Below are 25,926 nucleotides of genomic sequence, written 5' to 3'. Positions count from 1 at the left end.
AGTCACTAGAAACCAGTGACATCACTGAGAGCGCAGCCTATCCCTTTACTGGGAACCAGTAACATCAATTAGAGTGCGACCTATCCAGTCACTAGGAGCCAGTGACATCACTGAGAGCGCAGCCTATCCCTTTACTAGGAACCAATAACATCAATTAGAGTGCGGCCTATGCAGTCACTAGAAACCAGTGACATCACTGAGAGCGCAGCCTATGCCTGCACTAGGAGCCAGTGACATCACTGAGAGCGCAGCCTATCCTTTCACTAGGAGCCAGTGACATCACTGAGAGCGCGGCCTATCCAGTCACTACAGTGACATCACTGAGAGCGCAGCCTATCCAGTCACTAGGAACTAGTGACATCACTGAGAGCGCAGCCTATCCAGTCACTAGGAGCCAGTGACATAACTTAGAGTGCGACCTATCCAGTCACTAGGAGCCAGTGACATCACTGAGAGCGCAGCCTATCCCTTTACTGGGAACCAGTAACATCAATTAGAGTGCGACCTATCCAGTCACTAGGAGCCAGTGACATCACTGAGAGCGCAGCCTATCCCTTTACTAGGAACCAGTAACATCAATTAGAGCGCAGCCTATCCAGTCACTAGGAGCCAATGACATCACTGAGAGCACAGCCTATCCCTTCACTAGGAGCCAGTGACATCACTGAGAGCGCAGCCTATCCCTTCACTAGGAATACAGTAACATCAATTAGAGCGCAGCCTATCCAGTCACTAGGAGCCAGTTACATCACTGAGAGCGCAGCCTATCCCTTCACTAGGAGCCAGTAACATCACTGAGAGTGCAGCCTATCTAGTCACTAGGAGCCAGTGACATAACTGAGAGCGCAGCCTATCCAGTCACTAGGAACCAGTGACATCACTCAGAGCGCAGCCTATCCCTTCCCTAGGAATCAGTGACATCACTGAGAGCACAGCCTATCCCTTCACTAGGAGCCAGTGACATCACAGAGAGCGCAGCTTATCCAGTCACTAGGAGCCAGTTACATCACTAAGAGCGCGGACTATCCAGTCACTAGGAGCCAGTGACATCACTGTCACTAGGAGCCAGTGACGTCACTGAGAGTGCAGCCTATCCATTCACTAGGAACCAGTAACATCACTGAGAGCGCAGCCTATTCAGTCACTAGGAACCAGTGACATCACTGAGAGTGCAGCCTATTCAGTCACTAGGAACCAGTGACATCACTGAGAGCGCAGCCTATCCTTTCACTAGGAGCCAGTGACATCACAGAGTGCGGCCTATCCAGTCACTAGGAGCCAGTGACATCACTGAGAGTGCGGCCTATGCAGTCACTAGAAACCAGTGACATCACTGAGAGTGCGGCCTATGCAGTAACCAGTGACATCACTGAGAGTGAGGCCTATCCAGTCACCGGTGACATCACTGAGAGCGCAGCCTATGCCTGCACTAGGAGCCAGTGACATCACTGAGAGCGCAGCCTATCCCTTCACTAGGAGTCAGTGACATCACTGAGAGCGCGGCCTATCCAGTCACTAGGAGCCAGTGACATCACCGAGAGTGCAGCCTATCCAGTCACTAGGAGCAAATGACATCAATGAAAGCGCAGCCTATCCCTTCACTAGGAACCAGTAACATCATTGAGAGTGCAGCCTATCCAGTCACTAGGAGCAAATGACATCAATGAGAGCGCAGCCTATCCCTTCACTAGGAACCAGTAACATCATTGAGAGTGCAGCCTATCCAGTCACTAGGAGCCAGTGACATCACTGAGAGCGCAGCCTTTCCTTTCACTAGGAGCCAGTGACATCACTGAGAGCGCAGCCTATCCAGTCACTAGGAGCCAGTGACATCACTGAGAGCGCAGCCTATCCCATCACTAGGAGACAGTGACATCACTGAGACTGCAGCCTATTCAGTCACCATTAACCAGTGACATCACTGAGAGTGCAGCCTATCCAGTCACTTGGAGCCAGTGACATCACTGAGAGCGCAGCCTATCCAGTCACTAGGAGCCAGTGACATCACTAAGACTGCAGCCTATTCAGTCACTAGGAGCCAGTGACATCACTGAGAGTGCAGCCTATCCCTTCACTAAGATCCAGTAACATCAATTAGAGCGCAGCCTATCCAGTCACTAGGAACCAGTGACATCACTGAGACTGCAGCCTATTCAGTCACTAGGAACCAGTGACATTACTGAGAGCGCAGCCTATCCAGTCACTAGGAGCCAGTGACATCACTGACAGTGCGGCCTATGCAGTCACTAGAAACCAGTGACATCACTGAGAGTGCGGCCTATGCAGTAACCAGTGACATCACTGAGAGTGCTGCCTATCCCTTCACTAGGAGCCTGTGACATCACTGAGAGCGCAGCCTATCCCTTCACTAGGAGCCAGTGACATCACTGAAAGCGCATCCTTTCCCTTCACTAGGAACCAGTAACATCAATTAGAGCGCAGCCTATCCAGTCACTAGGAGCCAGTGACATCACTGAGAGTGCAGACTATCCAGTCACTAGGAGCCAGTGATATCACGGAGAGCGCAGCCTATCCAGTTACTAGGAACCAATGACATCACTGAGAGCGCAGCCTACGCCTTCATTAGGAGCCAGTGACATCAGTGAGAGTGCAGCCTATCCCTTCACTAGGAGCCAGTGACATCACTGAGAGCGCAGCCTATCCAGTCACTAGATGGTGCCCAACGGAGCAATACAACTGTTGCTCCATTGTGGCGCACACAGCCGCTGGCCCTGACATTACGGTTATGTTGTTCCGTCATTTTAGTGGGCTAGTAACTAGCAGAGGATAAAGAAACAGAATATATTTGGTCATTAAATAGTATAAAATGTTTTATTTTCCAGCATTCACCAAACCAGCTGTAAATGAGAAACATGCGGCCGTTATAGATGATTACTCAGGGAATCATGTCTGACAGAAGGAAATGTATTTTCTCTGTACTATCATTGCTGGCTCCTGGAAATTTGGGGCCACAGAAATGGTGAGGGCCCATATAAACAGGTGTCTTCTATAGGGTGATCTGAGCACTGTATCTCCGCGTACAATGCGTAGATCAGCTGCGTACAGTGGGACGCTACTCCCACGATTTTCTGGCTGTGACACAGTCTTATTAATATCAGTGAACATCCTACAATAAGGAGTGACAAGAAAAGTGCGCAGTGTAAAGACAGAAATACAGTGGTGAGATGCGGGTGTCTGTATATGGGGCGGAGCGGGCAGAATTCACGGTGCTGCTGTCGGTGACATCACGGTCTGTAGTTCCCTGTATGTGAGGTGTATGAGGGAGTCCTCGGGAACACCGCGGAGTGGGTCAGTGTGTCTCAGCTGCATTGCGGTGACCTGTCCTCTCCAGATCTCCATACAAGGTCTTCTGGTTCTTGGACCAACCCGAACCAGACGCTTTATTTGGGGTTTGCCAGGTTCTCAATTGCTTCCCTCATCTGGAATGACAGATTATACTTCAGCGTCATGTAAATGTAGGCAGTGAATTCCCCGGCGCATGCATAATTCAGGTAACGACGACCCGGTGCCTCACACTATCTGCAATGGCTCCAGCTACAGTACCTCCCTCAGAACTGCTAAAATCTATCACTGATCCCCATCAATGTAATTACACCCCAACAAATGGCTAGTAACCGGGTGCAGATCGTGTCCGCAGGAGAGTGGTCTCCTGTATATAGTGTGACTTCTCCCCATGATGTCACTATACCTACAGGTGGTGTAAGAGTCACCATCAGTCTACACCGGGATATTCATATGTCTGCGGCATTTATACCTGGCAGCCTCATTACAACAAGTGTACATATGACCCACAGAAGCCAGACCCCACCCCGTGTACAAAGAGCTTGAGGTGTGTGCGGGGCACTTACCTCCTTCCTGGTGACCTGGCCGACCAGCTTCCCGAATTCGGTGACAAACAAATCCTGAAGATTCAGCGACTCAAAGAGGTTATGAGCCTGTGACGGAGAGGGCAGAGGAGGTCAGAGGTCACTTACTGAGAGCAATGCCCGCCGGCTCAGCACTCAGGAGCACTTACCTCATGTAGGGATGTCCACGAGGACAGCTGGAAAGTGATTGGCTCAATGGTGCAGCCGTCACTCAGGTTACCGTCACACGGGGTCTGCGGCTGAAGCAAGGACAGGTATGAGAGACAGATGGATGTATACAGGGCACGCGGTCTCTTCCTGTCTATCACTCTGCATTCGATCACTGCGAGCGACATTGCAAAGGCCCCTCAGTACGTCAGCAGTGCGATTGCGTCACACGCGCAGTCTGACGATAATCGCTCAGTTGCGTGAACAGCGGCATTGCGTACAATCATGAATAAGGCCCCCTGTCTTCCTGTGCACACCCGGCTAATGTAATAGTGCAATAATTCAGCGAAGAGCAAATATAAGGAGCAGAATGGTTTTTCCTTGTAAACGATTGGCGCTTTAAAAATACGGGGGCAGACTGGCACAAAGTCCCGCAGCCTGAGCGCTGATCCCTATTACCTTCTCACCTTATGCTCCATGCTCCTCGGTTCCTGACTGGACTTATGGGTCTCCAGAAAGCGGACCAGCTGAGACCTCTTCACAGTACCCACCAAAACGCGAGACTCTGAAGAAAGTTCAACGACACAGAATCAATTTACTTATCAGGTTTTTCAAAATATGTTATGGGACATTTATACATTGATGTTTATAACACAGCTATCTTATTACATAGAAAGCATGAGAGGCTCCATGGTGAGGTATCACAGATGAGAAATGCGTGAGGCACCGTGATAAAGAGTTTGTCATTGTAATGCTATCTCTAAAAATTCATGAGCATTGAGAATAACCGGGCACTCAACATTTGAGGCAATCTGGACTAAGGTTCTTCTCAGATATACCATTAAAGGTCCACATCTTGGAAGGTGACCCCAGGTACTTAGATCCAAAGCCCTCAAATTCCATCTGCCAATCAACTTTATCCTCATCTGTGTGACTCCTGAGAACAAGAAATGAGTTTAATGACAACGTACCTGTGTTGTCCACCACTGGATACTCAGGGTCATCAGAAGAAGTAATGACCTGCAGAACATCTTCAAAACTGGCCTCCCTGGAGAGGGCCTTAATGTCCACATTCATAAACTCCTGGGTGTTCACCTTGTATGAGCTATGGAAGCAGAACATTCACAGATATTATACAGCTACAGACAGAGGGATAATATTATATAGAGAGGTACGGTCAGAGCAGAAGGTAGGTGCAGCTACCAAGAAACCAGGGACTTCTCTTTGTCTAGAGGTGGGATCTTGTACTACATGGTACGATGGTAAAAGACTCCAGTGTGGGATCAAATAGTCACCAAGTTAACAGAGTTCCCTCACTTTATCTGCCGGCTCCGAATACGAGGAAGGTACGGAAGCTTCTTCACAATGATGGTGCCATCATAGAAAGATGGTTGGAACTTCTGGGAGATGGCGTTGGCGATGAGCACAGACAGGATGACAGGAAGGATGTGCGCTATCTGACCGGTGGCTTCAAAGGCAAGCAAGGCCGTGGAGAGGGTGTGAGTCACTGCCCCGGAATAGGCGGCGGCTCCTGCACAACACAGACATGGCAGCATTCAGGAGAGGTTCTGGTTAGGAGAATCTTACAGACAGAAACGTTTAGGAGAAATATGACGAATACAGGAAGGCCGCATGGTCTTTACTTATGTCACAGTCTCACAATGGCGCACGTTTGACTCAGCACTGCGCAGTAGTTTTATGTACCGACATCTTGTTGAGGCTGCTCTATGGGGCCCATTTATCAACGAGTGATAAAACTCGGTGTGAATGATAACACTTGTTGCGTATGATCAATGGAGCTCCAGCCAATCAGCTCCCAACTGTCATGTGTTTGAAAAAATTACAACTGGAAGTTGATTGGCTGGAGCACCAATTATCATACACAATGAGTTTTATAACGCGTTGATACATGAGCACCTATGTCTGGGTTACCAGGGTCACTCTCACCTGCCAGTGCGTAGCCTCCAGGGATGATGGGGTTAACAACGCCATTTGTGGTGATGCCCTCTGGGAAGATATAGGCAACTGTCTCCCCCACCAGACGTCCAATGGCAGCCCCTGCGAATGATAGCAGCGCGGTGAGGCCATCTTGTATTTGGTGCACAATGGGACACGCAGACGACCAAAAAGTTTACATTTCATTAAACTACTCAAAAAGATTAATTAAATAAATATATATCAGGATTATCAGGAATTTTTATTTTTTACATCTAGATTGTAGTCTGCAATGTGCTGTATATTTTAAATGTTATTTTGACACAAGGAAACATTAGATCTGTGACCTCACTCATTTTGATTGACAGGAGGAGGAACCTTGATGAAGTTTCTATAAAAAAAAACAACCAAGTGGCCACGTTCATCTATATGATATACTATATATGACCATAATTATTAGACGCATAGTAAAAGCTACTGCATTGCGGAAACTTTCCTCTGTGTTAGATGAACCCGAACCCTTGGAGATCCAGGTAGACTCACCATATATAAACACCGGCATGAAGTAGCCCGCCGGCAAGGGAAGCGTAGTGGCCAAAGTAAACATCCAAAACTGCAAAATAAGAATTAAAATCATCATATTCTCTGGAAAAGACCAATTTACCAATTCTGCACGCACGAATAACATCCGATACAGGGCAGGAGCCAGGGGAAACCAGTCATGTAAGCTGTGAGGGCCTCATCCACATGCTGCCTCTGTGTCCACGCTGGGTGCCACCATTCGGTGGGCTGGACCAATATTCACGAGACAGAAGTCCTGACCAGAGATAGCACTGAGGTATGAGTCACTTGGATATCCCACTGCCTCATCCAAATAATAGCAACAAATGGATCTGCACCTTTTTATAGTGGGGGAGATGTACTAAGTGTTGGAGAGAGATAAAGTAGAGATAAAGTACCAGCCAACCAGCTCCTAACTGTCATTTTTCAAACACAACCTGTGACATGGCAGTGAGGAGCTGATTGGTTGGGACTTTATCTCCGTAGACCTTATCTCCATCCAAGGTTTAGTAAATAGACCCCATCTCTCTACTTTATCTCTCTCCAAGCTTTGATACACACCGCCCCTTCCCCACCATTGTGCCTTGGGTAAACTTGCCTCATTGGTGTCACTAGTTCTTATTGATATTACAGGAATCATTTACCTTACTATTGCCTCTAGTAATCACATTATCTTCTTGGAGACATTCTGGATCTACAAGGTCCGACATTGGTGATTAAACTGTGACCTTCATTGTGGCATCACAAAATGTGACCCTTCTGTGATGCAGGTCATCTGATGAGCCAGAAACGTCACCATTTCCTGCTCCTGATCAGTACAAGACCATAGTCTTGGAAGACAATTGCTGCCTGCTAAGCAGAAGCAGATGGCATCCCACCTCATATATATGCAGGTCCAGACACTTGCACTTCTCGTAATGAGAAATCAGACCCTTGAGGTAGATTTATTCTGAGAATAAGAGCATATCTCTGAGGATGAGATATGTCACCGGAGGACATTATTTATTGGGACAAGGTAATCCTAGCTACAGAGAGAGAACGCTAATAGCTCAGATCAGTATTTTACCTTCATGACAATGAAAAACGCCAGAGTGCCAAAGATAGTGATTTGAGGGTTCGACCATTCCAGCCACAAATTATTGGGGTCCACTCCTAGTGGCCTGGGAACTGAGGCATTCTGGGACAGCGTCCACCAGGTTCGATTGTCAAAGAGAGAGACAAGGAGTTCCTTCATTGTGAGCTGAGCAGGACAACGTGGGCAGAAACAAACGGGAGGAAGAAAGGAAACCAATCATGCATCAGTGGAGGAAGAGATCCTAAAATAAAGCATATTTGCACGGCATACTATTGGCATTGCATGTATATGACCACTGTGTTGGGTGACAAGACGCTTGGGGTTTGTAGAGGATCCTAGCAATTAGTAATAGGTATGAAGGGATTTATAGAACAGTGGAGAAATAAAGATGTAAGGAGTATGCAGTCATTGTAATTGGTGAAAGAGGACTGTCCAGGCACTTGAGCAGAAAGGTTTTATTGCCAATTGTACCTCATCAAATTCTGTGGTGTGGCTTAATAATACTATATGTAATGGTCATCACACGACTAACCTAATGGTCATCACACTGACTAACCTAATGGTCATCACACCGACTAACCTAATGGTTATCACACTGGTCATCACACTGACTCTACATAATGGTCATCACAGTGACTCTACATAATGGTCATCACACAGACTCTACATAATGGTCATCACACCGACTCTACGTAATGGTCATCACACTGACTAACCTAATGGTCATCACACCGACTAACCTAATGGTCATCACACTGACTAACCTAATGGTCATCACACCGACTAACCTAATGGTTATCACACTGGTCATCACACTGACTCTACATAATGGTCATCACAGTGACTCTACATAATGGTCATCACACAGACTCTACATAATGGTCATCACACCGACTCTACATAATGGTCATCACACCGACTCTACGTAATGGTCATCACACTAACTCAAAGGGGGAGATTCAAATGCTTGAAAAGTCAGTTGGGAGTCTGTTTTTGCCTATCTAATAGACAGGAAAAAACAGACAACCAAACAACTTTTCAAACATTTGAATTCCACCCAAAATATGGTCATCACACAGACTCTACGTAATGGTCATTACACCGACTAACATAATGGTCATCATCACCGACTAATATAATGGTCATCAAACCGACTAACATAATGGTCATCACACCGACTCCACTTAATGGTCATCACACCGACTCCACTTAAGGGTCATCACATGAACCTACATAATGGTCATCACACCGAGTCTACGTAATGGTCATCACACTGACTCTACGTAATGGTCATTTCACGACTCTACATAATGGTCACACCGACTAATGTAATGGCCATACCACTGACTACATAATGGTCATCACACAGACTCCACCTAATGGTCATCACACTGACTAACCTAATGGTCATCACACCGACTAACCTAATGGTTATCACACTGGTCATCACACTGACTCTACATAATGGTCATCACAGTGACTCTACATAATGGTCATCACACAGACTCTACATAATGGTCATCACACCGACTCTACGTAATGGTCATCACACTGACTAACCTAATGGTCATCACACCGACTAACCTAATGGTCATCACACTGACTAACCTAATGGTCATCACACCGACTAACCTAATGGTTATCACACTGGTCATCACACTGACTCTACATAATGGTCATCACAGTGACTACATAATGGTCATCACACAGACTCTACATAATGGTCATCACACCGACTCTACATAATGGTCATCACACCGACTCTACGTAATGGTCATCACACTAACTCAAAGGGGGAGATTCAAATGCTTGAAAAGTCAGTTGGGAGTCTGTTTTTGCCTATCTAATAGACAGGAAAAAACAGACAACCAACCAACTTTTCAAACATTTGAATTCCACCCAAAATATGGTCATCACACAGACTCTACGTAATGGTCATTACACCGACTAACATAATGGTCATCATCACCGACTAATATAATGGTCATCAAACCGACTAACATAATGGTCATCACACCGACTCCACTTAATGGTCATCACACCGACTCCACTTAAGGGTCATCACATGAACCTACATAATGGTCATCACACCGAGTCTACGTAATGGTCATCACACTGACTCTACGTAATGGTAATTTCACGACTCTACATAATGGTCACACCGACTAATGTAATGGCCATACCACTGACTACATAATGGTCATCACACAGACTCCACCTAATGGTCATCACACTGACTAGCCTAATGGCCATCACACAGACTAACCTAATGGTCATCATACTGGTCATCACACTGACTCTACATAATGGTCATCACACTGACTCTATGAAATTGTCATCACACAGACTCCACGTAATGGTCATCACACAGACTAACCTAATGATCATCACACTAGTCACCACACCAACTCCACTTAATGGTCACCACACCGACTCTATGTAATGGTCAACACACTGACTCTACATAATGGTCATCACACCGACTAACGTAATGGCCATACCTCTTACTACATAATGGTCATCACACAGACTCCACCTAATGGTCATCACACCGACTAACCTAATAGTCATCACACTGGTCATCACACAGACTCTACATAATGGTCATCACAAAGACTAACCTAATGGTCATCACACTGGTCATCACACCAACTCCACTTAATGGTCACCACACCGACTCTATGTAATGGTCATCACACTGACCCTACGTAATGGTCATCACACAGACTTCACCTAATGGTCATCACACCGACTAACCTAATGGACATCACACTGACTCTACATTATGGTCATCACACCGACTCTACGTAATGGTCATCACATCAACTAACCTAATGGTCATCACACCGACTAACCTAATGGTCATCACACCGACTAACGTAATGGTCATCGCACCGACTCTACGTAATGGTCATCATACTGACTCTACGTAATGGTCATCATACTGACTACATAATGGTCATCACACCGACTCTACACAATGGTCATCATACCGACTCTACGTAATGGTCATCACACTGACTCTACGTAATGGTCATCACACCGACTCTACGTAATGGTCATCACACCGACTCTACGTAATGGTCATCACACCGACTCTACGTAATGGTCATCACACGACACTACGTAATGGTCATCACACCGACTCTACGTAATGGTCATCACCCTGAATCTACATAATGGTCATCACACCAACTAACCTAATGGTCATCACACAGGCTAACCTAATGGTCATCACACTGACTCAACATAATGGTCATCACACCGACTCTATGTAATGGCCATCACTCAGACTAACCTAATGGTCATCACACTGGTCATCACACAGACTCTACGTAATGGTCATCACATCATCTAACCTAATGGTCATCACACAGACTAACGTAATGGTCATTACACCGACTAATGTAATGGTTATCACACTGACTCTACATAATGGTCATCATACTGACTACATAATGGTCATCACACCGACTCTACGTACTGGTCATCATACCAGATCTATGTAATGGTCATCACACAGACTCTACGTAATGGTCATCACATCATCTAACCTAATAGTCATCACACAGACTAACGTAATGGTCATCACACCGACTAACGTAATGGTTATCACGCTGACTCTACATAATGGTCATCACACTGGCTCTGCATAATGGTCATCACACCGACTCAACATAATGGTCATCACACAGGCTAACCTAATGGTCATCACACTTGTCATCACACAGACTCTACGTCTACGTAAAGGTCATCACATCAACTAACCTAATGGCCATCACACAGACTAACCTAATGGTCATCACACCAACTAATGTAATGGTCATCACACAGACTCTACGTAATGGTCATCACACCGACTCTACGTAATGGTCATCACACCGACTCTACGTAATGGTCATCACACCGACTCTACGTAATGGTCATCACACCGACTGTACATAACGGTCATCACATCAATTCTACGTAATGGACATCACACCGACTCTGCGTAATGGACATCACACCGACTCTACGTAATGGACATCACACCGACTCTACGTAATGGACATCACACCGACTCTACGTAATGGACATCACACCGACTCTACGTAATGGACATCACACCGACTCTACGTAATGGACATCACACGACTCTAAGTAATGGACATCACACCGACTCTACATAATGGTCATCACACCAACTAACCTAATGGTCATCACACAGACTAACCTAATGGTCATCACACTGACTAACGTAATGGTTATCACACCGAGTCTACGTAATGGTCATCACACTGACTCTACGTAATGGTCATTTCATGACTCTACATAATGGTCACACCGACTAATGTAATGGCCATACCACTGACTACATAATGGTCATCACACAGACTCCACCTAATGGTCATCACACTGACTAGCCTAATGGCCATCACACAGACTAACCTAATGGTCATCATACTGGTCATCACACTGACTCTACATAATGGTCATCACACTGACTCTATGAAATTGTCATCACAGACTCCACGTAATGGTCATCACACAGACTAACCTAATGATCATCACACTGGTCATCACACCAACTCCACTTAATGGTCACCACACCGACTCTATGTAATGGTCAACACACTGACTCTACATAATGGTCATCACACCGACTAACGTATTGGCCATACCTCTTACTACATAATGGTCATCACACAGACTCCACCTAATGGTCATCACACCGACTAACCTAATAGTCATCACACTGGTCATCACACAGACTCTACATAATGGTCATCACAAAGACTAACCTAATGGTCATCACACTGGTCATCACACCAACTCCACTTAATGGTCACCACACCGACTCTATGTAATGGTCATCACACTGACCCTACGTAATGGTCATCACACAGACTTCACCTAATGGTCATCACACTGACTCTACATTATGGTCATCACACCGACTCTACGTAATGGTCATCACACCAACTAACCTAATGGTCATCACACAAACTAACCTAATGGTCATCACACCGACTAACGTAATGGTCATCACACCGACTCTACGTAATGGTCATCACACTGACTCTACGTAATGGTCATCATACTGACTACACAATGGTCATCATACCGACTCTACGTAATGGTCATCACACTGACTCTACGTAATGGTCATCACACCGACTCTACGTAATGGTCATCACACCGACTCTACGTAATGGTCATCACACCGACTCTACGTAATGGTCATCACACGACACTACGTAATGGTCATCACACCGACTCCATGTAATGGTCATCACCCTGACTCTACATAATGGTCATCACACCAACTAACCTAATGGTCATCACACAGGCTAACCTAATGGTCATCACACTGACTCAACATAATGGTCATCACACCGACTCTATGTAATGGCCATCACTCAGACTAACCTAATGGTCATGACACTGGTCATCACACAAACTCTACGTAATGGTCATCACATCATCTAACCTAATGGTCATCACACAGACTAACGTAATGGTCATTACACAGACTAATGTAATGGTTATCACACTGACTCTACATAATGGTCATCATACTGACTACATAATGGTCATCACACCAACTCTACGTAATGGTCATCATACTGACTACATAATGGTCATCACACCGACTCTACGTACTGGTCATCATACCAGATCTATGTAATGGTCATCACACAGACTCTATGTAATGGTCATCACATCATCTAACCTAATGGTCATCACACAGACTAACGTAATGGTCATCACACCGACTAACGTAATGGTTATCACGCTGACTCTACATAATGGTCATCACACTGGCTCTGCATAATGGTCATCACACCGACTCAACATAATGGTCATCACACAGGCTAACCTAATGGTCATCACACTTGTCATCACACAGACTATACGTCTACGTAATGGTCATCACATCAACTAACCTAATGGCCATCACACAGACCAACCTAATGGTCATCACACCAACTAATGTAATGGTCATCACACCGACTCTACGTAATGGTCATCACACCGACTCTACGTAATGGTCATCACACCGACTCTACGTAATGGTCATCACACCGACTGTGTCAGGAATCGACTCACCACAGCCACATCTGTCCGTCGGTGCGGACTCCGTCCGGGGTCCCTACGTTCTGCTGTCGTCCGCTCCTCTGCCGCCAGACGTCATCCTGGGCCTAGGAACGCTCCTGTAACAGCGGGCGTGTGAGCACGCCGCGTTCCCGCCGGGCCGCGGCATGGGCGCCGCCATGACAGTCTCCATCGGTCAGAGTACGGCGGCCAATCCGGAGCTTGGCCGCACCTCCTTTTCCCACTCCAACCAATGTCTGCACACCAGGGGGTATATCAGGAGCTGCAGGGTGAGCCTGTGGTTGTCCTGAACTTTGTGTCACTCCTGCGACCCATGTGCTTGGATTCCTCCGTGTTCCTGGTTACCTTCCTGGATCCTCCGTGTTCCTGGTTACCTACCTGTTCCTCCGTGTTCCTGGTTACCTTCCTACATCTCCGTGGAACTACAAGCATCAGCAACCCCTGCATCTGTATTTGGCTCCACACCTAACTACAACCGCAGTGTGCTTCAGCCTCTGCAGTAGAGACTCTCTCCAGGTGCATTCCATCACCTCACCTGTGAAGCAGCTTGCTAGCTGCCTGTGCTTAACGAACTGCTCTGTGAACTTCCACCTGAGTCTCCTGCATCTGCTACCAGGTTTGCTACACATTTATTACCATCTCTGCTGGCTCCACGTTTTAAACCATTCTGGTTCTCACACCAGTGAACTTATCCATCATTACCATTTCCTCCATAGACTCTCAGCTTCCAAGGTGCACCATTTCCATTGCATACTTTTTATTGTTTATTCCTGCACGTTATTCTGCTGCCTTATTGTGTGAACTTTTATGTTAATAAAACACCATTGCGCTGATGCGCAGAAACCCAATCCAGCCTCCTCACTTCTTCCATCCTACCTCCACTGACCCACTAGCGCCCCCTCCGGGGACACAAGCAAAACCGAACCTAACAGACTGTACATAACAGTCATCACACCAATTCTACGTAATGGACATCACACCGACTCTGCGTAATGGACATCACACCGACTCTACGTAATGGACATCACACCGACTCTACGTAATGGACATCACACCGACTCTACGTAATGGACATCACACCGACTCTACGTAATGGACATCACACCGACTCTACGTAATGGACATCACACGACTCTACGTAATGGACATCACACCGACTCTACATAATGGTCATCACACCAACTAACCTAATGGTCATCACACAGACTAACCTAATGGTCATCACACTGACTAACGTAATGGTTATCACACCGACTCTACGTAATGGTCATCACACCGACTCTACGTAAAGGTCATCACACCAACTCTACGTAATGGTCATCACACGACTAACATAATGGTCATCACAGAGGCTAACCTAATGGTCATCACACTGGTCATCACACAGACTCTACGTAATGGTCATCACATCAACTAACCTAATGGTCATCACACAGACTAACCTAATGGTCATCACACCAACTAACGTAATTGTCATCACACCGACTCTACATAATGGTCATCACACTGACTTTATGTAATGGTCATCACACTGACTACATAATGGTCATCACACGACTCTAAATAATGGTCATCACACAGACTCTATGTAATGGTCATCACACCGACTCTACGTAGTGGTCATCACACCGACTCTACGTAATGGTCATCACACGACTAACATAATGGTCATCACACTGTTTCTACGTAATGATCATCGCGCTGATTCTACGTAATGGTCATCACACCGACTCTACATAATGGTCATCACACCAACTCTACGTAATGGTCATCATACTGATTCTACGTAATGGTCATCATACTGATTCTACGTAATGGTCATCATACTGACTACATAATGGTCATCACACCAACTCTACGTAATGGTCATCATACTGACTACATAATGGTCATCACACAGACTTTACGTAATGGTCATCACACTGACTCTACGTAATGGTCATCGTACTGAAACCCCAAATTAAATACTTGGATTCCTAACCAGTTTGGTGCTATACTTGGCTAGTAACCAGTTCTGCAGTTGACAAGTCCATAATACCCCACTTACACATCACCAACCATAGATTGAGAGCAAATACTGGATGTTGGATGATGAACGTACCCGTGATGCCAGGAAGTTTCCTAAGAAATTAGGAAACGTTATCGTCCCCAGCAGAAGGGCCACCAAGGCGGAGAACATGGGTTTACTAGACAGAAATACACAAACACGCTGTTTAGCTTTATGCAAAAGTAATTCTACATTATATTTCCTAATCTGGAGCTTTATACCATGTAATAAATACAATATACAGCTATGTATGGACTGAAGGGCCTGAGTGAGGGATACAATCAGGGTGGACAGGACGGACCACGAATAATAGGGAGCTTAGCCCCATTTCCCGGCAGGTTGTACCTGTAAGCTGCCGGTGATGGGTCTTAGCTATGGTATAAATGTGTCCCTATTTTATGGCGTAATAAGGCGCTTGGCTTACAGAAGACACAACATTATGAGGTCTATTTACTAAGCCTTAGATGGAGATAAAGTCAACGGAGATAAAGTACCAACCAATCAGCTCCTAACTGTCATTTTTCAAACCCGGGGTGTAACATGGCAGTGAGGAGCTGATTAGTTGGTACTTTATCACCATGCAACATATCCCTCTCCAAGGCTTGATAAATATGGGCCTGTATTTGGCGTGTTGGAGAATGTCGGACGTGCGCAGGGATGAGCAGTTTTACCCGACACGTGTTATACTTACTCAGACGCCAGCAGCTTAGTGGTGAAAGGGCTTCTCCTGACATATCCCAGGAGCCAGCGCTGACAGAAGAGATAGGCGCAGCATATGACTCCGCAGATCACCCTATGACAACAGAACATAGCGGTCAACACTCACCCAACTCACCCAATCAGTCCGGATGGAGTAAGGTAAGGCGTGAAGTCACTGAGCAAGGAGGCTTCAATGGTGGCACAGAGGTGGGCATTGTATGGCAGGGTGCGGGCGTGTCGTTGACCATGGTTTTGTATACAGACGCAGAGGCGCTGCTATAGGGCTGCTACAAGTTTGCATGGTGCGACAGATTGCGGCATCTGAAGGCCATACTTGTGGGCAGTCCTCCACACCCCTGGAAGAGTAGGCTGTCCTCCCGCAACCTACTCACTTCTTCACGAAGTTGGCAATACCAGGAGGATAATGACGCAATTCGTGGGGCACTGGCAAGGGGATGGAGCCAATATGACACGTTTCTGTGCAAATCACGTCATATTGGTCCCGCCCTTCACGAGTGACCCACAAATCATGGCATTCCACACAAGGAGGTGGGGCCTAATGATGGCCCTCATTCCAAGTTGTTCGCTCGCTAGCTGCTTTTAGCAGCATTGCACACGCTAGGCCGCCGCCCTCTGGGACTGTATCTTTGCTTAGCAGAATTGCGAATAAATAATTCTTAGCAGTTTCTGAGTAGCTGGAGACTTACTCCTACACTGCGATCAGCTCAGCCCGTTTCGTTCCTGGTTTGACGTCACAAACACGCCCTGCGTTCGGCCAGCCACTCCCCCGTTTCTCCAGACACTCGTGCGATTTATCCTGGCACGCCTGCGTTTTTCCGGACACTCCCAGAAAACGGTCAGTTTCCGCCCAGGAACACCCACTTCCTGTCAATCACACTCCGATCACTTCTACGATGAAAATTCTTTGTTCGGGCGTGAGTAAATCTACTAAGTTTTGTGCTAAATTACTTAGCGCATGCGCACTGCGTACCATGCGCATGTGCATTTTTGCCTTAATCGCTCCGTTGCGAAAATCGGCAACGAGCGAACAACTCGGAATGACCCCCCGATGTGTAGAGCCGGGTCATGTTGACCTTTTGACCTTATGTACCTTAAGCACTGTCGACCTTTCACCTGTCGATCTTTTATACCTGTCAATTGAGACGTGTCAACCATTTGGTGTTGTCCTAATGACTGTCGATCGTAACATTATCGATCCATTGGTCCACACCCATTTTTCAGGGCATGTTGATGTATTGTGTTCTACTCACAGGTGGTTCCATATTAAGTGGCCATGAGGAACCTTATTAGAAAATGGCTGCAACGTGCAATAGGGATCACTGTGTCTTATACCCAATGTTGGGAAATGGCGCTGATGAGCCCATCTGACTGTATATATCTCTGATTTCCATCCCCCCCCCCCCCTTCAACATCTATATACTGGGGGTAAGGTACAATCAGGGAGATTGCTAGACTCCTCAGGGAGTTAGGGAGATTGCTGGTATATCGGGGAGTCTCCCCATCAGTCAGGGAGAGTTGGCACATATGGTGTAGACTCCGCCGCGGAATCAGGACCTAGGTATGAAAATAAAAACCCCCATAAAATTAGTCTGAGGGACACAGGGCGTCCATTAGTATATCAGCTTCATATATACATGCGCAGAATATACACAGCTGAGTCTACAGGAGGATCCCATATACTCTGTGTAGCTGATAATACTACAGCTCTGATGTCACAGCTCTACGGTTATAGCTGGCTACGCCCCTGGTTGGGATTATATGTCATTATAACAACATAAGATTTCTCCATGTCTGGCGCTGAGAGTAATCTACAGCGGACCAGGCAGGAAAGTGCTGTAATATGCCGCAAGATAACTAGGCTGCTGCCGCAGGACCCCCCGTCACCAGGCGTCCAGATATTCAATCCCCCTGTCTGGTAGAATCTATCCTCCGCTGTGATGCTGTCACAGGAAATATCTGATCCCCACTCAGCGCCGCAGCGACTCCTATGATGTAATACAGAGCTAACAACTTCTGTCACAGGAAACGCAATTTATATTCTGAGGCCTGGAATACAAGTCAGAGCGCGCCGGCAGGCCTACAGTAACGTGTGTGTGTGTGTGTGTGTGTGTATATATATATATATATATATATATATATTAGGTGATTCATTGCACCGGCAGGCCTACAGTGTGCTCTCCGCAGTAATGTGTGTGTGTGTGTGTGTATATATATATATATATATACTAGGTGATACATCGCACCGGCAGGCCTACAGTAACGTGTGTGTGTGTGTGTGTGTGTATATATATATATATATATACTGTAGAAAGGTAGCGTTCATCCTCACCCCAATATCATGAAGAAGAAAGTCTCAGGGAGGTCGAAGGGAAAGGAGATCTTGAAGTTGGTCTTGAACACGGCTGCGATTGTCTCTGCAGAGGACACGGGGGGGGGGGGGGGGGGGGTTACTGTGCTGGACAATCACTAATACAGAGTTATCTATCTCATTCCTTCTTATACATAGTCCGAGTGCATTCTACCCTACACTCTTCTATCCACTCCACTCCACTCTCGCTCTCTGCATTCTACCCTACACTCTTCTATCCACTCCACTCCACTCTCGCTCTCTGCATTCTACCCTACACTCTTCTACCCACTCCACTCCACTCTCGCTCTCTGCATTCTACCCTACACTCTTCTACCCACTCCACTCCACTCTCGCTCTCTGCATTCTACCCTACACTCTTCTATCCACTCCACTCCACTCTCGCTCTCTGCATTCTACCCTACACTCTTCTATCCACTCCACTCCACTCTCGCTCTCTGCATTCTACCCTACACTCTTCTATCCACTCCACTCCACTCTCACTCTCTGCATTCTACCCTACACTCTTCTATCCACTCCACTCTCGCTCTCTGCATTCTACCCTACACTCTTCTACTCACTCCACTCCACTCTCGCTCTCTGCATTCTACCCTACACTCTTCTATCCACTCCACTCCACTCTCGCTCTCTGCATTCTACCCTACACTCTTCTACCCACTCCACTCCACTCTCGCTCTCTGCATTCTACCCTACACTCTTCTACCCACTCCACTCCACTCTCGCTCTCTGCATTCTACCCTACACTCTTCTATCCACTCCACTCCACTCTCGCTCTCTGCATTCTACCCTACACTCTTCTATCCACTCCACTCCACTCTCGCTCTCTGCATTCTACCCTACACTCTTCTACCCACTCCACTCCACTCTCGCTCTCTGCATTCTACCCTACACTCTTCTACCCACTCCACTCCACTCTCGCTCTCTGCATTCTACCCCCACACTCCGATCCCGCCCTCTGCATTCTACCCCTACACTCCGATCCCGCCCTCTACATTCTACCCCTACACTCTGATCCCGTCCTCTGCATTCTACCCCTACACTCCAATCCCACCCTCTACATTCTACCCCTACACTCTGATCCCGTCCTCTGCATTCTACCCCTACACTCCAATCCCGCCCTCTACATTCTACCCCCTACACTCCGATCCCGCCCAGGATTGGACTGGCCCACAGGGGTGCAGGGGAAACCACCGGTGGGCCCCACTGCCTGGGGCCCCACCTCCTGCTCTAAGGATCAGGTTCTAGACTGTGCACTTGAATTATACATTATACATATGTTACCTTATACTGGACTATGGTGTATTTTCTACAGTGCATTGCTGTTATTACTCTGTTATTATTCTGGTACATTATCATGCATGCAGCAGATTAATTCACTGTATATATATATGAAGGGGCCCAGACGTTGCACTCTCTAATGGTTAGTCAAACCCATGAGGTGGCAGGCCACACCCCCTCTGCAGACTGGCCACACCCCTAACATAGGCCCCTACCACTGCAACCCCCGGTGGGCCCTACATGCCCCAGTCCGACACTGCTCCCGCCCTCTGCATTCTACTCCCTACACTCCAATCCGGCCCTCCACATTCTACCCCCTACACTCTACTCCCGCCCTCTGCATTCTACTCCCTACACTCCGATCCCGCCCTCCACATTCTACCCACTACACTCTACTCCCGCCCTCTGCATTCTACTCCCTACACTCTGATCCTACCCTCCACATTCTACCCACTACACTCTACTCCCGCCCTCTGCATTCTACTACCTACACTCCGATTACGCCCTCCACATTCTACCCACTACACTCTACTCCCGCCCTCTGCATTCTACTCCCTACACTCCGATCCCATCCTCCACATTCTACCCTCTACACTCTACTCCCGCCCTCTGCATTCTACTCCCTACACTCCGATCCCGCCCTCTACATTCTACCCACTACACTCTACTCCCGCCTTCTGCATTCTACTCCCTACACTCCGATCCCGCCCTCCGCATTCTACCCCCTACACTCTACTCCCGCCCTCTGCATTCTACTCCCTACACTCTGATCCCTCCCTCCGCATTCTACCCCCTACACTCTACTCCCGCCCTCTGCATTCTACTCCCTACACTCTGATCGCACCCTCCACATTCTACCCACTGCACTCTACTCCCGCCCTCTGCATTCTACTCCCTACACTCCGATCCCGCCCTCTACATTTTACCCCTACACTCTTCTACCCACTACACTACACTCTCGCCCTCTGCATTCCACCCACTACACTCCGCTCTCACCCTCTGCATTATACCCCTAAACTACACCCTACTCCCGCCCCTCTGCATTCTACCCCCTACACTCTACTCCCACCCTCTGCATTCTACCCCCTACACTCTTCTACCCACTACACTCCGCTCCCACCCTCTGCATTCTACCCCCTTACACTCTACTCCCGCCCTCTGCATTCTACCCCCTACACTCTTCTACCCACTACACTCCGCTCCCACCCTCTGCATTCTACCCACTACACTCTACTCCTGCTCTCTGCATTCTACCCCCTACACTCCGCTCTTGTCCTCTGCATTATACCCCTACACTCTTCTACCCACTGCACCCTACTCCCGCACTCTGCATTCTACCCACTACACTCTTCTACCCGATACACTCTACTCCTGCTCTCTGCATTCTACCCACTACACCCTACTCCCACCCTCTGCATTCTACCCCCTACATTCTTCTACCCCACACTCTGCTGCTGCAGATTGCGACTGTACATAAAAAGTGGCAATAATTTAAAAGACAAAACTAGGTAGGTTGAAGCTTTGAAAATGCTCCGGATGACGGAAATTGCACCTATCACATACTGTGCACAGAAGACTATTACACCCCCCTCTACTCCTTGCTCCTATATTCTAACAGTAAGATATGGTAAAAAAGGAATATGCTATGTATGATCTGTCCTCACGTACACACCCAGCAGCATTATAGTATGGAAAACTAACAGCACTGACCAGCACAGCACTGACCAGCACAGAACTGATCAGCACAGCACTGACCAGCAGAGAACTAACCAGCACAGCACTGACCAGCATGGAACTGTCAACCCAGCACTGACCAGCATGAAACTGACCAACCCAGCACTGACCAGCATGAAACTGACCAACCCAGCACTGACCAGCATGAAACTGACCAACCCAGCACTGACCAGCACAGCACTGACCAGCATAGAACTGACCAGCACAGCACTGACCAACCCAGCAATGACCAGCATGGAACTGACCAGCACTGCACTGACCAACACAGAACTGACCAGCATGGAACTGACCAGCACGGAACTGACCAGCCCAGCAATGACCAGCATGGAACTGACCAGCACAGCACTGACCAGCACATAACTGAATGGCACAGCACTGACCAGCATGGAACTGACCAACCCAGTAATGACCAGCATTGAACTGACCAGCAAAGCACTGACCAGCACAGCACTGACCAGCATGGAACTGACCAGCACATAACTGAACGGCACAGCACTGACCAGCATGGAACTGACCAATCCAGCAATGACCAGCATTGAACTGACCAGCAAAGCACTGACCAGCACGGAACAATCCAGCACAGCACTGATCAACCCAGCACTGGCAAGCATGGAACTGACCAGCACAGCACTGACCGGCATGGAACTGACCAACCCAACACTGACCAGCATGGAACTGACCAACCCAGCACTGACCAGCATGGAACTGACCAACCCAGCACTGACCAGCAAAGCACTGACCAGCACAACACTGACCAGCAGGGAACTGACCAACCCAACACTGACCAGCATGGAACTGACCAACCCAGCACTGACCAGCATGGAACTGACCAACCCAGCACTGACCAGCAAAGCACTGACCAGCACAACACTGACCAGCAGGGAACTAACCAGCACAGCACTGACCAGCACAGCACTGACTAGCACATCACTCACCAACCCAGCAATGACCAGCATTGAACTGACCAGCACAGCACTGACCAGCATAGAGCTGACCAGCACAGCACTGACCAACCTGGCACTGACCAGCATGGAACTGACCAGTACTGAACTGACCAGCACTGAACTGACCAGCACGGAACTGACCAGCATGGAACTGACCAGCATGGAACTGACCAGCACAGCACTGACCAACCCAGCACTGGCCAGCATGGAACTGACCAGCACAGCACTGACCAACCCAGCACTGGCCAGCATGGAACTGACCAGCACAGCACTGACCAACCCAGCACTGACCATCATGGAACTGACCAACCCAGCACTGACCAGCATGGAACTGACAAGCACAGCACTGACCAGCAGGGAACTAACCAGCACAGCACTGACCAGCACAGCACTCACCAACCCAGCAATGACCAGCATTGAACTGACCAGCACAGCACTGACCAGCATAGAGCTGACCAGCACAGCACTGACCAACCCGGCACTGACCAGCATGGAACTGACCAGTACTGAACTGACCAGCAGTGAACTGACCATCACAGCACTGACCAGCACGGAACTGACCAGCATGGAACTGACCAGCAGGGAACTGACCAGCATGGAACTGACCAGAACAGCACTGACCAACCCAGCACTGGCCAGCATGGAACTGACCAGCACAGCACTGACCAGCATAAAACTGACCATCACGGAACTGACCATCACGGAACTGACCAGTACAGCACTGACCAGCACGGAACTGACCAGCACAGCACTGACCAGATGACCAGCACAGCACTGACCAGCACAGAACTGACCAGCACGGAACTGACCAGCACGGAACTGACCAGCATGGAACTGAACAACGCAGCACTGACCAGCATGGAACTGACCAGCACGGAATTGACCAGCACGGAACTGACCAGCACGGAACTGAATCAGGACGCTGTGCTGGGAAGAAACATTCTGAAGGATGAAAATCTGCAGATAACATGGAGAAGAGAGAAGGAGGTGACTTGCGCACAGCCGCATTACCCTGTTCGCTATTGAAGACGGCTAAAAGGCGGAACATGAAGGCTCCACAGGTGGCAGCGAAGAATCCTCGCCAGTAGTTCCTTACAGCGAAATGCGATGACATCACCTCTACGCTGAACAATACTCCTGCAAAGAGATACACACAGGGGCTTGCATTACAGACGGGTACTCCCATGAGCTGACACTCTATTCCAGTGATCTCGCTATTATGAATGCTAAATTGATTTCTCACAAATATTTAAGATGCCCGCTCTAATATATATTGTAAATGCCTGCACATCTTATTGCCATATCCCATAAATGTGCGCTGTACATCGCACATCACTGTATCCCATAAGAGAAAACAATACACCCACACATTATCTGAGTTCCAAAGCTCATTGATGTATATATTTGTTATTAAAAAGGATATGGATTCAATATATATTACAAAGTACAGTATACCTATAGTTACAACTCATACAGTAAGCAGTTAATACATAAAGTTAAATACAGTTACATACAATTACATACAATTTCAGTTACATGCCAGCGATACAATTACCATTCCCTCCAATGTAGCTTATGTCTCCCTCTCTCTGTAAATAAATACAGGAACTGATCTGCCAGCAAGTCCATCATCGTCCTCTGAGACCAAAAAGCAAGAACTACTTTCCTGTGTGACCAGCAAAATGTGTTAACTAGTTTCTGGGGGAGGGGTTCATGATGAGTCACCAATTCCTTTGTATGTGCTGAATATGCTCAGCCCTTGGGGACGTCCAAAGGGGCTGGCTGAGTTTCCTGTTTGGAACTTCTATTGTTCAAATATAAGTGATTTTAGCTTTTATACATGTAATCATAACTATTCGCTGCAATGTCCTATAACTTCATAACAAGTATCAAATTAATCTACACATTAAGCTGGTTGTTTTAATAGTAAACATGACCGGTCTATCTTGTTCCATTCAAATAATACACATTCATGACATTACTTCAATATATATAATTCTAAATCATCATGATGTCTGGCGCTTGATATTATTATAATTATGTACTGTATGAAATAAGTGTCGAATCCATCTCTGTGGCATGTCCGTGTAAATGCGTGTGTTACCATATATTGCTGTGCGCGATGCGCGTATTTGCAAGTATAGCGACTTAAATGTGTGTAGTTTGTATGTTCTCTCTATGTAATATTTTTGACTTCGACACTATAGCATGTCAGTTATAATGGTGTATTTCCCAGCGACACATACAGAATGTCAGAAGTAGTTATCACGTCCAGAATGTGGGTACACGGTTAGGTAAGTTGTTAGAGGAACAAGTAAAAAATAATGAGAGAACTTATTTTCTGGCATTGTGTAATGAGGCCCTTTCCTACCGCTGATCGGAGCGCCAAACACAGTAGAGACGCCGACTGCAGCCGCCGCCACCAGCATCTCGTGGTCCTTGCTCTTATTCTGTGGAGAGAATTGAGCATAATATATAGTATATCACACACATAATATAACGTAGTATATAACACACACATAATATAACGTAGTATATAACACACATAATATAACGTAGTATATAACGTAGTATATCTCACACACATAATATAACGTAGTATATCACACACATAATATAACGCAGTATATCACACACATAATATAACGTAGTATATCTCACACACATAATATAACGTAGTATATCTCACACACATAATATAACGTAGTATATCACACTTATAATATAACGCAGTATATCACACACATAATATAACGTAGTATATAACACACACAATATAACGTAGTATATCACACACATATAATATAACGTAGTATATCACACACATAATATAACATAGTATATCACACACACATAATATAACGTAGTATATCACACACACATAATATAACGTAGTATATCACACACATAATATAACATAGTATATCACACACACATAATATAACGTAGTATATCACACACACATAATATAACGTAGTATATCACACACACATAATATAACGTAGTATATCACACACACAATATAATGTAGTATATCACACACACATAATATAACATCATATATCACACACACATAATATAACATAGTATATCACACACATAATATAAGGTTGTATATCACACACATAATATAA

The 25,926-nt window shown here is 46.8% G+C and overlaps 1 protein-coding gene across 1 annotated transcript in view; it reads right to left on the bottom strand.

The window, feature by feature from the left end:
• Nucleotides 1–2,815: 2,815 nt before the first annotated feature.
• LOC134965739 (chloride channel protein ClC-Kb-like) overlaps nt 2,816–25,926 on the bottom strand; it is a 99,917-nt gene continuing 76,806 nt past the window's right edge. The window contains exons 7-20 of the mRNA XM_063942083.1: nt 25,164–25,242; nt 23,804–23,929; nt 18,798–18,882; nt 16,440–16,541; nt 15,803–15,887; nt 7,597–7,770; nt 6,513–6,582; nt 5,982–6,092; nt 5,352–5,565; nt 5,006–5,139; nt 4,502–4,599; nt 4,037–4,126; nt 3,870–3,956; nt 2,816–3,440 (exon numbers count right to left, since the gene is read on the bottom strand). Coding sequence (XP_063798153.1) covers nt 3,402–3,440; nt 3,870–3,956; nt 4,037–4,126; nt 4,502–4,599; nt 5,006–5,139; nt 5,352–5,565; nt 5,982–6,092; nt 6,513–6,582; nt 7,597–7,770; nt 15,803–15,887; nt 16,440–16,541; nt 18,798–18,882; nt 23,804–23,929; nt 25,164–25,242 — 1,494 coding nt within the window. The 3' untranslated portion in view covers nt 2,816–3,401. The remainder of the gene's footprint in view (nt 3,441–3,869; nt 3,957–4,036; nt 4,127–4,501; nt 4,600–5,005; nt 5,140–5,351; nt 5,566–5,981; nt 6,093–6,512; nt 6,583–7,596; nt 7,771–15,802; nt 15,888–16,439; nt 16,542–18,797; nt 18,883–23,803; nt 23,930–25,163; nt 25,243–25,926) is intronic.

This window comes from Pseudophryne corroboree, chromosome 10, assembly GCF_028390025.1.
Source record: "Pseudophryne corroboree isolate aPseCor3 chromosome 10, aPseCor3.hap2, whole genome shotgun sequence".
Taxonomy (NCBI): Eukaryota; Metazoa; Chordata; class Amphibia; order Anura; family Myobatrachidae; genus Pseudophryne; species Pseudophryne corroboree.
The sequence above is the reverse complement of the archived record's forward strand: the minus strand, read 5'-3'. Positions and strand labels throughout refer to the sequence as shown.